This window comes from Falco rusticolus, chromosome 4 (assembly GCF_015220075.1).
Source record: "Falco rusticolus isolate bFalRus1 chromosome 4, bFalRus1.pri, whole genome shotgun sequence".
NCBI lineage: Eukaryota > Metazoa > Chordata > Aves > Falconiformes > Falconidae > Falco > Falco rusticolus.
In genome coordinates, this window is record NC_051190.1 from 45433771 (window position 1) to 45446081 (window position 12311).

The 12311-nt window shown below is 40.6% G+C and overlaps 1 protein-coding gene across 2 annotated transcripts in view; it reads left to right on the plus strand.

Annotated features, from left to right (window-relative positions):
• The window catches only part of RANBP3 (RAN binding protein 3), a 48246-nt gene that overhangs the window by 19221 nt on the left and 16714 nt on the right, over positions 1 to 12311 (plus strand). The window contains exons 3-9 of one of the 2 annotated variants that reach the window (XM_037383813.1): positions 311 to 514; positions 6080 to 6116; positions 6206 to 6292; positions 8774 to 8845; positions 9686 to 9751; positions 10853 to 10945; positions 12034 to 12137. In XM_037383813.1, coding sequence (XP_037239710.1) covers positions 311 to 514; positions 6080 to 6116; positions 6206 to 6292; positions 8774 to 8845; positions 9686 to 9751; positions 10853 to 10945; positions 12034 to 12137 — 663 coding nt within the window. The remainder of the gene's footprint in view (positions 1 to 310; positions 515 to 6079; positions 6117 to 6205; positions 6293 to 8773; positions 8846 to 9685; positions 9752 to 10852; positions 10946 to 12033; positions 12138 to 12311) is intronic. The other variant, XM_037383814.1, reaches the window with a different exon arrangement.

Genomic DNA, 12311 nt, shown 5'->3' on the forward strand with positions numbered 1-12311 from the left:
AACCCCATGGCTGGCAAAATGCTCTTTTGCCAGGGAGACTGACACTTTTAGCTAACTTTTTTTTTAAAAAAAAGTACATTTGTGCAAACTGATGCTTTTGGTGGGGAGGGGAGGATAGTTCAGTCAGCAGGTTCTGTTACCTGGTTTGTGCATGTTTCAGTCGGTGTCTCAGCAGCAAGCAATTCCTTCTGCCATATGGGAAAAGACTGGAATTTAAAAACAGATTAGCAGATCCTCTTGCTACACTAGGACGACTGCTGTCTTGTGTTGCAGCCTTGCATTGAAGGGCCATTGTCTTTTCTGCTCCCAGTCCCCTGCAGAGCAAAAAGGTTTGTCGGATTCAGGCGAGGACCCCCAGGGAGAGGTTGAGTCCCCCCACCATGGTCTGGGTCACAAAGAATCAGCTGGTAAGCGCGACTCTGAGCACCCTGCTCCTGCTGTTGCCTCAGTCAGTGCTACCCTGAGTCCCACTTCTGAAGCCCAGCTTGCTCCTATTCAACAAGAACTGGCAGGGGTAAGTGTGAACCTACCAAGTACTTCTGCTGCTGAGGGGTCGAAAGAAAGAAGTCCCTTCCACTAGGAGGAATCTGTTGCTTTTAACTTTAGGTAGTGCAGCCAGCCCACTGTCTGTCTGGTTCGTTGATCTCAGGTGTTGGTCCCCTCTAAGCCATTGCTCCAGTTAGTAGAAATGAAATTTCTTTGGTGCTCCCTAGCAGGTGTAATTGTAGAAGTCATCAATACATCAAGTATTAATTTTAAAATGTAGGGTGTAAACTCTGTGTTTGCTAAGGATGAGAGCTCTTCTAAATGAGTGAGAACGTGGGTATATATGAGGGATTTACTTCAAGCAGTTAGGGGAGGATTGTTTATTCCCTCTGAGCCGTAATGCTGCAGCTTGACAAAGGGAGCAGCTAATGCTGTGTTTCCACTGGATATAAACAGGAGCTTGTCATGCCAACCTGTAATGTACTTAACAGATTAAAAGCAGCCAGAAAATGCTAAACCAGAATTCTGAATTTAGGTACTTGGGGGGGGGAAGCCAAACGCTACCTTGTGGTAGGAAAAAGCTATTAATTTAAGATTATCTTTTTTGTACTGGTGGTGGAGCAAAATATTTTTAGAAAGGTTGCATGACTAAATGAACCATACAGTCTTTCAGAGCAATTTTAAGTGTTTCTAATCTTTCTGGCTGGTGGACCATGTTTTCTTGGTGCAGGTGAGTCACTGCTCATTGTGACCACACACACTACGCATATACTCTTTGATAGGTCTGTGCCCATTAAGGCTGCTCCACACAACACCTGCACCCTTTTCCTGCACTAATAAGTTGTGGGTTTGGTTTGGTTTTGGTGGTTTCCCCCCCCCCGCCCCCCCAAGAATAGGCTGTTCAGGTAAACCCAGTGTCAAATGGATTGTCATGACAAGGTACAAACTGCTGTAGGTTAAGCCCCTTTCTGTGTCCAGGCTGTTGCTTAATGACCTGCTGGAGAAGTTTTTCTATTTTGATTTTAAGATTAAAGTTTTCAAGGGTCAATATTTTAAAATATACCTGGTAAACATAGTTGCAGATTTTAATGTCGGTTTTGTATCATTTAAAGTTGCCAGTGTTACTAGAATGGCATTAACCAGAGTTTTCAGGAAATCTGCAGCAAGTGGTCACTATCTTAGACTTGTTCCTAAAGAGCAGAAAATCTTATACCAGTTAACCCAGGTCTGAAAAGTTTAAGAACCAAAAGTGCTGTTGGGGAATGTATGCAGGAACTCTTGGCTGTACACAACAGGTATCTATACATCCTTGAACTGAACTTCGCTCTATCCACTTAAATCTGTGGACTAGTACAGTAGCCGATATAGGCATGTAACTGGCCTTCAGATGCACTGGCAAGGATTCTTCAAATTATCTCGGTGCTGGAGTAAAACTCTTTCCTTGAAATACACACAAGGTTGATGCATCTTCAGAGTGCTTGTACTGGTTTGCCAGAGCAGAAAGTTCCATGCAATCTTCCCAGGACCTTAGGAAGAAAAGATGAATTATGGCTGAGCTCTGAAGCGGAAACACTGCATATTTCTTGTTTCCTTGGTATTGTTTGTACATGTACAGGCAGATATTTTTGTGGTGTGGCCAGAGAAACTGTCTCTTGCAGAGCGGAGTGTGATGTCTTGACCTTCCTGAGGCTCACCCAAGCCAGCCTGCAGCAGCATCCTGCTGTGCCAGCAGGACCCTGTTGAGGAGGTTCTGTAACAGCTTTTAAGCAATGGCCGTGGCAGTTAGTGATGCTCCTGTATGTGCAGAGTGTCTGGATTCCAGACTTGCTGTACCATGCTCTGAATTCCTTTTGCGTAAGACTTTTTTTGCATCTTAAATGCATTTTTCAAAGATAAACACTCTTAAGTGTACTCTTACAGATTTCACTTAATTATGTTGGCCTTTCTTTGCTTTCCCTAAATTCTCCCTTGCCCTCCCTGTTTCTGCTCATGATTGTGAATAAACAAAAACTGACAAATTTGTTGAAGTTTTAAAGTCCTCTGTTAGTTTGTAACAACTGTGTGAGGAAGTAATGGGTGTAAAGAAGTGGTTTGTGCTTCAGTATGGGATGGCTAATAAGTTTCATTTGCACTTTTTAAAAGCAGTTGGTAGCCTTGAAAAAGGTAATTTTGGTTAATTAGAACTGTGTCAGAGTGGTAGGAGCCTTGATTTAGAAATAAGGAGAAGTTTTCTGTAGCTGGATTTCTAAAAGTAGGGGAAGGAGGGAGTAAGTGGAAGGTGGCTTCTGTGCTGAATTGAGGAGTAAATTGTAGGTTGGATTTTGATGTTACTGGTTTAAGTATCTCTTCAGCTTCTAATTTCAAAGATTGGAGAGAAGCTGAATCATCTTAATGCTTCCCTATAAGATGAGATGTCCCTGGCTTTCATTTGTCGCGTATTTCTGTATCTGTGTAAAACGAGTATTGCTGTAAAGTACAGATTGAGGGGCCTGATGGGGAGGCTGGACTGCTGTTTATTATCAATAATTGTAATCTGATGTGTTTTCTTCCCAGTCTCAGATAAACTCTGTCATGGCTATATTCCCCCTATTTTTGTCTAGTCTTCCCAGCTTCTCCTGAATAAGCAATACTGGTGAGCAACTTCTGGCAGCAGCAGTGACTTATTTTCTAGTGTGGCTTCATGAGAAAGCGAAGCTTATGCTAATAAAGCAGCTCTGTGTTTCCTTGCCCCTGTGCCATCTGCCTTTAACTCTGTCAGGTTTGTCTAGAGGTGCTGAGAGGTGTGGAGATCCTGGCTCTGGGTTCCTCTGCAGTCTGGGGGTAGAGGCAGACCAGAGAGGAGAGAAAACAGCTCGCTGCCCCCAGCGTTTACTTCTCACTGCAGCTTATTCCACATTATTTGTCATCTAGGTAGGATCTGTGGGAAACCAGGCTTCATTAGAGCACATGCATCCAGCTTTATTTTCTTGAAAGACTTTCTTCTGATGATGAAGGGTTTTGGAATATTTTTTTCAAGATCTGCAAGAGCGAATTGGTCATTGGTAAAAGTAAGATTATGGAGAAAAAACGTGAGATTTAATGCAAGGTTGAGGAGGTCTGGAAGGTGAATGCCCCAGGTAATGGGGAGTGACTATTGACAGCAAGTTTTTTAATAAAAGCAAGGAAACAGTCATTAGTGTCTTATACTGGATGCTGAGTATAACAAAATCAAACAGCTCCCAGTAGTGTTGGCAACTCTTCAGTGGAGTAATTCGCGCATATTCTCATTTATTTGAAAACAGAAAATCAAACATGGGTATCTTAAATGCTCAGGCAGGAGGTTGAGGACTGAGGTAGATATAAATGAGGTTCTTTGGCCTGTCTGTGTTTGGGGATCAACCTAACGGATTATGACTTTTCTTCCCTGGCCTTTAAATTCCTGAGTCTATAAAAGATTTAAATCCATTGTTGCATTTTTCTGGTAGGAAATTTGCAAAGTCTGACCCAACTTCCCTAAGCAGTAATTGACAGCATGAGCAGTGTGTGAGGGGGTATGGATGGGAGGTAGCACACCAGCTGATGGAGATACTTGGATGCCTTTGTAGAAGAAAATACATTTTGAGGGAAAAGGAAACCTTTTTTTATTATTATTCTGTGCAGCATCTGCTATGACGAGGGTTGGCAGTGTTGGTAACAGCTGTAAAACTTGTCACATGGACTTTTGCATACCTTTAATCTCCTAAAACTCTCAGATTAGGAAGCATGGAAATAATTCAGAGTAGCTACCTGGCTCTGCTTTGCCCTTAGTAGGTTGCAGTTGGTTATGGGTACGGATACTCCTTGCCCACTAAAGGTGGTGATGGTAGATTTGGTTGTGCTTGCATCAGGTAATGAAATTACAGTAATGTGATAATTTGAAGCTTGTGCTATACAGGTTTGGTGGGTTTCTTTGTTACTTGGCCATGGAGAGTATAATACCTGCCAGTAAGGGCTTAAGAAGTTTTTGAAGTTCGGGGGGATGTCACTTGTTGATTTCTAAGGATTTCTGCACAGAGACCTGCAGTTCCATTCATGCAAATTTCTTACAAAATGGTTTTCCTTTTGCTTTCAGGATTTTTGCTAAAAATGGAAACAGGTTGTTGGTGTAGGTGACAATGCTTTCTGTGCAAAACAGAATTTTTTTTCTGACTTGACGTGCTGATTGCCGAAACAGATGACATCATAGTTTTCCACTTCAGCCTTATCTTTTGGGAAACTAGTGTGTGTTGGCAGGGGAGGTGCCTAATAAGATCATCTTCTAGTAGCGTGGAGTGCTTGACCAGTTATAGGAAGAGCATGGATCATCAAATACAGTAATTAATGTGATTGGTCTGATAGATATGGGTGGATGGGGGATGTGGGGGGGTGTGTGTGTTCCAGAACTGTCTATAGCTTTTCATTCCCTATGCTAAAGGTTTCAAAAGTACTTGACTAGGATGCCAGTGAGGTAGCTATACTTTCCTATCAATGTAAAACAAACCAGAAAACCCCTTAAACTTAATTGCATAGGCAAAATGCATTGTGAATGTTTTTTTTATTAGCGTAGAGTGAAATACTGGTAGTACAATAGTATCTAGATTCTAAATACATGCAGTGCTAATTAGAAAGTTTTGTACTTTCTGGTATTCTTATATTTAAGATAATGTCTTTCAGATAAGTGTGTCTGCCTGTCTGTGCCAAAACGTGGCCAGTGGCAGGGGGGGAGGACAAGCCCTGGGGCTGCTGTTCCTCCCCGAAGTGGGGCTGTGTGAAGGGGAGGTGTGTCCTGGGGCAGGAGGGGGATGAAGGGGTCACGTTGGGCTTAGGGAGGAGGTTTGGTATCTCAAGGGACTTTGTAATGAGATGGTGCTAATGCTCCCCTAGTTGCCTTCCGTAATGAAAAGAATCCATCGCAGGGTTATGTTTTGTGGGAGCAAGGGGTGTTATATCAGCTGAGGAATGGGCAGAGCGATTAGGGAGAGAGAGACCTAGAAATCATCAGACAAGATGTGAAACCTTTGTTCAAAAACTTTTTGAATATTGTGATAGTTGGTAGCCTGGGATGCTTCCCGGTTTGTTCCTGGTGCTGTGGGAGATGCTAGGAGACTATCCATTGCTAATTCCTGTAAAATTCCTGTAAAAATGCCATAGCAGTGATTTCTGGAATGCATTTTAAAAGACATTCTTCCAGTGCTGTTCTTCTGTTGAAGGAACTGATGTCAGTTAGGTTAATTAGGAAGAGTGTGTTGGGATGAACTCCATGGGTTTGTTCATCATGACTTTGGAACTTCTATGGTACTTCTAAAATCAAAACAAATTTGAAAAATGCCAGTTTGCTTTTTTCAGTATATAGAAAACCTAACTGTAATTATTGCACAGTCTCTGAGGATGTTAGTGCTTGGGTGTGAATTTTCAGGTATCTTATTTGTAAACTTGGATTAATCATAAGTCATAAAAATAATATATTGCCTTGGGTGTATATCATTGATAGTAAGGTAAAAATCTCCAAACTGATGCTTAAAACATTTTGATGTATCCAAAGAGCTTGAAATGTTCAGTATGTGACTTTTGGTTTATCACTGTTATCTGATTGCAGAGATCAGCGGATGGATCAAGTCCAGAAGACGGAGATGGTAAGAAATCTGGTTGTAAGATTAAAAAACATGAGTATGTGTGTCTCTGGGATTTTGTGTATTTTCTCTAATAGTTTTTTTTCCTACAGAATCTGATCGAGAGGACGGGAGCTACTGTCCACCTGTAAAGCGTGAGAGAACTTCATCCTTAACTCAGTTCCCTCCTTCTCAGTCAGGTAAATGTTGCCACAATATTCCATGTGAGCAGTGGGTTTCCTTCTTACACTTTTTGTTTTGCCCAAATAAGTTGATAGATCTGTTTGTTAAAATATTTTCTATCTGTAAGTTTATATATATTTGTAGTTTCAGCTTTTAGCCTTATGTTGTTAAATTGAGGATTTTACCAGAAATCTCTTTGATTTGTTTTGATCAGGTTGCCTAACACATCTGTATAAAAGCTCCTTTTTCTTAGTTACTCTGCCAGGCAAATCTTCCAATTCTCAGGTCATGCTTCAGTCAGTTTAGTCCTTTTTTCTCCCATTCCTTTTAAAGTGGAGAGGATTCAGTGTGTTTCACCAACATTCTCAGCTGGCAAATGCAAGAGAGTGACCACTGCCCACCAGTCACAAACTTGGGAATGGGCATGTTTGATATTTGTCATCCCCTTGGGAATGGTCTCTCAAATTTCTGCCTTTTTCTTGTCACAGACAGTACGAAGTGTTTAGCTTTAGTGGAAGATTTTTAGTTCAGATATGTCAGCGCTTGGGGCAGGTTTAGAGACTTCGCTGCTTTTCTTTCCATCATCTCAGTTGAAATAAAGGAGAGGAGACAAACAGTAAACATGAGAACAGTAAAAAAGTATTCCTCTAATATCCAGCACATTTGGGAAGTGTGACTAAATGATGAAAACCTAGTTCTTCTGCTTTTAATTTCAAAGAAATAAGTGACTATGGAATTAAAAAATGTAGTTGCTGATATGTTATGGGCATCATATTTTATTTTCATGCTGCCAGTCTGTGTCAGGAGGAATTCCTCCCCTAAGACCTAGATTTTCTGGAGTGCAGCTTAGTGGGCTTCAGGGCGCAGGCAGTGCTGTTAATTGCGGACGGTTCAGGGGACCAATGCTGCTGCCGTCTGCTCGCCGATCACTCTTCGTAAAAGAATGCTGTGTGCATTCATCAAAAGTAGTGAAAATGGTGATTTTTGTCTATAGATTTTCTGTTAGGATAACAGAATGCGTACGGCCTGTTAGGTGCTTCCTTATTTATTGGACTTTATATTCCTAGTTCCTATAATCGTCTGTAATGCCTTTATCTTTTAAATTAGAATCTCTAAAATCTCAGATTTTGCTTAACGCTAACATTTGTTAAGAAGTGGAGGAGAACAATTTATTTGGCTGTTCTGTGGTTCGATACTGGATGTTTCAGGAGCCATCATGCTTTCTCGAGCATCTGCCTGGCTAATACGTTTTGACTGGATGTGGCTGTTTAGTCCCTGTTTGACTCCCCTGTTCTCTTCTGATGTGTGGTGTTGTCAAAGGGTGACCTCTGGAATTGCAGCTTCCGTAAAGGCTTCTTTGAATAAATATTGCTGACAGTATCCCATGGCCTTGGTTTACAGAAAATCTTTTGCTTTCTAAACGTCTTAAATTTTTTGTTGTTGTTACATTGCTCTCAAGGGTAGGGAAATTTTGCTTATATGAAACTCACAGCATGTTTAAGCTTAAGGCAGACCATCATAAAAAGATGGAATTAGAGGAAAGAAGCAAATATGGGGGGTGGGGTGGGGAATCTAAAACTTAAATATAAAACACAAGTCCTGCATCTTTTAATGCAACAGTGCTCAGAGATGAGTTTCCTTTCTTTTTTCAGCATACTTAAGCTTCTTCTGCAGCCTCATAAAAGCTAGAAAGAACTAATAAATACTGTATTTACCTCGTGCAAGGTGATCTGTTGGAGACAAAATCCCCAACCTACTATTGTTGCCTTGTGACTGTTGATGCATCTACCTCCTGCTGTGATCATCACATTTTCTAAACTGCGTTATCTGTGATTCTTCGTACAACACCACAAGTATTTCAGCTGCTGAACAGAAGTTCAGCACCCAGCAAAGGGTGGAAAAGAATCTGTTCTTTGCTCCTTTCAAATATTTTTCTTTGTTGTTGACTGTTTTGCTTTTTGAGTGTGACACTTGCAGATACTCTCATGTACTCTTGTTTCTGTAGAATTTTTATCCTTGCAGGACAGTTGAAACAGAAGCTGCTGAGCTCTTAGTGCAACCCCTGCTGTCACTCGTAAGCCTTTTGAGGAGCCTAGTGTTATCTTAAACTATTTAGCAGGTGTTACACTCCTTTCTGCACTCTCTGCAGAGGCCCTTTGAAATGTTATACATATTTTGTAATGGTATTTTACATTCTGATGTCACTTTTAATTCTAGTTTGGATAAAACACAGGGTTCCTGTTTTGAGTTTTCTTCTCTCCAAAATAAATGAAATTTGCTCTTTCTCTGTTTCAGGAGAAACTAAGGAAGGGTTTATGGACGATGACCTGTTTACTTCTGTGATTATAAAGCTGTTTTAGTTCAGAAGAAAGAAAAACCCAAAATAAAACAAATTACAAGAAATATCATTTTTGATTTGCAGCCTTGATATGCCTGGGAACAGAGTTTATGAACAACATACACAGCTTCTCTTTATTTTTCTTTTTCTTTGACTGCAGTAACAAAGAACAACGTCTTTATGCCATCAAGCTTCTGTGAACCCTCTACTGGCAATTCTGACTCAGAACCAGGTGATCTTCCTCATTTTTCTGCTTTTTCTCAGCAAACTGCTGTCAGTCTGTCACAATCCAAAGTAGTCCGGTACTTCAGAAGTAAGACCCTGTCTGGGAGAATGGAAGTGGTGATGGTTCTGATCTTATAGCTGTTCTCTTGCTGACTTCATTGTTTGATTTCACGCTTGTTGGAGGTAATTAAAATAACAAATATTGAAATTCTGACATGCTTTGGGAGTGGTGGTGGAAGACTGCAATATGGCTCCATGCTCACCTGTTAACCTCAAGCTAAAACTTGAGGGAACTTTTCATTTATCTACTTTGGATACTGGTTTTTTGATATTAAAAATCAGATCAATAATCTAAGGTCATGATAATGTTCAACAATGACCTGTGGCTCCTCTCTTGACAGTACCACTTTGTCAATCACCATTGTTCTGTGGTTTGTGGTTTCTGTGTGGGGGTGCTTGTTAGTAACTGTCATGTTCAGTCAAACTTTTGATTGTCCTTTTCTTAGTTTGATTCTCACTTAAAAACCTCTATTACTTGTAGTAAACCTCTACTAAATCCTTCCCTGAAAGAACTCAATTTCTCTTGTTAAAATGGTCTGTTTCATGTTTTTTCTGGAAAACAATTTTGAAAATTTTTTTTTCTTGCGGTCTGTGTTTCTCTCTGTGTATTTCCTGTGATCCCTGGAAGTTCAGGCTTCTTATGGAAGAAGGGAATTCTTTGGAAATGTCCTTATGTTGGATATTTATAAAACTTGTGGGCTGTTACAGTGGGGAAAACATAAGGAACTTTATGACTGTATGTAGTGTGTTACAGCTGTGTCCTTGTAATTTTGTATTTTGCTTGTAGAGGAGAAGAGCAGCGGATTCCGGCTGAAGCCACCAACACTTATCCATGGTCAGGCACCTAGTGCAGGTGAGTTCAGTGCTTTCTGCAACAGCACAAAGAAACCAGTTCTAGCATTTTATTTAGGAGTTTCCTCAAACTGCTGTTGTGCCTGGAAGGCGGCAAGATCTGTGTTTATGCAGAAAATCTTGTATTCTCCGGAGTGGTTCTGCCCTTAGCCACTGTGTAATGCGTATAGACGCATCCAAATTTTGGCTTGCATTAGTCATGCACTTCTGAAATGTATCTCCCCGTTGTCTCTGCTTGGCCTGCCTTGATTCAATTCTCATATAAATGTTTGAACTCAAGATAATTATTTCGATTGTTGTCGTGCCCCTCGAATGTGGGTGGCCTGAAATGATCCTGCTCGCAGAATATTCAGCTGAGTTACTCGCAACAACTTCTGTTGCAGTGTTTTACTGAATCAATTGTTCATCTTTGTTTTCTTCAATGAAGAAAACTGAGCCTTCAGGCATTGCCATTGCCTTGTAGACGTGATGTTAAGATGTCTTTAGGTGGGGTTTTTTGTCGTTTCTTCTAGTTGTTTAAGGTCAGTGGGCCTTTTGACTTAGAGGGGAATTAAAGAGTTAGTGCTGTGTATCTTACTATAGCAAACCAAAGAGGTCAGGTTAGTTCAGAAGCCAGAAGGTTGTCACATGAAACAACATCTAAGACTATTACACTGCCAATACATTTGATTGTATGAGGAATTAAAAATAAAATAATTAGTTTACCAGTATCTGGACTTGACTTCACTGGAAGAAGAAAAGATGACCTGGAATGTGTAGTTGAATAATATGTCAGTGCATCAATAGGATTGCTTGTGTACTGTCATTCCTCTTAAATTTTTACTTTTATTTCTGAGTCAGTCAAATTCTCCTGTGTTTTCCTGGATAAGGTAGAGAATATATTTTGAAGTGTTCTTTAAGGCTAGGAAGTAGTCTTCTATATTTGGGACCAATTCTCTTTTGAGACTGGGTGAAGGATGGGGGGAAAAAGGGGCTGGAAGCTTTTTAAATCTCTGGTTTTCCATCGTATGTGCTGTTGGAAGCAGTTACAGAGAAGATTAGATGAAGCTAAATTTTTCAACTTCAAGGCTTTATAGCTCTTGACAAAACTCTGTGTTTGCAGGTCTCCCTAGCCAGAAACCGAAGGAACAGCAGCGCAGCGTGCTACGTCCAGCAGTATTACAGGCACCACAGCCGAAAGCTTTCTCGCAGATGGGTAAATAATACTATTGTTGCTAGAATACCACAGAGGGAGAAGGAAAATACAAAATCAGTTTAGTGTCCGGGTTTGTATTTACTCAGCATCTGCCTTGGTTTTTTTTCTGAAAGGAGAAATCTAGAAAAAACATCTCAATTGTTCAGTGTATCTCTTACATGTAAGAGTTAACACAGTCAAACCTTCAGTTTTAGGGTGACATTGCTAAGTCTCTAACTTCGGTGTAGTCCATGCTTTGGTTGTGGAATAAAAGAGACTTTTAAGGGTATGGATTGACAATCTCAAATGATGGCATTGACTGTGGTATAATAAGCTACAGCACTCCAAAGAGTGCTAGACTTCAGCTAGCTGCCCAGTGGTGTAAAACGCTGAAATCACTGGGAGATGCCTCTAGGCTTGGGGACCGATTTGGAGTTGGGACTTTGAGATATGATTTGAATTCTTAAGTTTGGTCATGTATGTTATGCTTGTTGTATTGTTACAGAATTTGATATAGCTAATAGGAATAGGCATAATTGAAAACTGGATGTTAAATCAAAAGCACTCTTGAAGGTGTCAGTATCTCCTAAACTGTTTCTCCAGCCCCCCACCTCTTGTTACTTTGAAGTTCAGTTCAACTGAAACAGAATTAACTTCAGTTAAAGCTGAATCTGGCATAGAACCGAATGTTTCTAGCGTGATTTCTTGGCGTGCTTGTTGACACAGATCGGACTCTACAGAAGCCTTAATTTTGGGGTACATGTTTTCAATGGGGGTTTGCTATGTAAGTACTTAGGTCAGCCCAAAGAGGAGCCCTGCTGGCTGGGGGCAGGGTGCTTGCTTGAAGTTGTGTGGTGAAGTCCCTGCAGTGTATGTATGGATGAAGTGACCTTTTGATAACTTGCTTTTTTGTATTTGGCATTTTGATTCTGCTAATAACTGCTGCATCGTGTTCCTCATGTCTCTTGCAAAATATATGGTTACTCTATAGTTTACGTTGCAGTGTTTCATGGACTTAAACAAGAAAACAACATGCAGTTTGCTCTAGAAAACTTTTAGGACAGTCTAAATATGTAGAGAATTTGTGTCATTTTCTCATTTTTTCGCAGTTCTCAGCAGTGGCACCAATGGTGTAAATATCCTGCCAGATTCTGCAGCCACATCAGAATCACTAAGTAACGCAACACTGAAAAGTTCTGACTCTGAAGACAAGGTGAGTTGGAGAGGGATGCTCAAGGTGATGCTTTAAAATAATATTCTCTGAACAGTGCCTATTTGTTTAGTAATGTGAGAGCAGTTTAATCAGCGATAGCCCCCTTACAGGTCCATACTATGGTAGTACACTTTAGGTGTAGTAGTAGACTATACTGTCCTAGTAGTATACTAT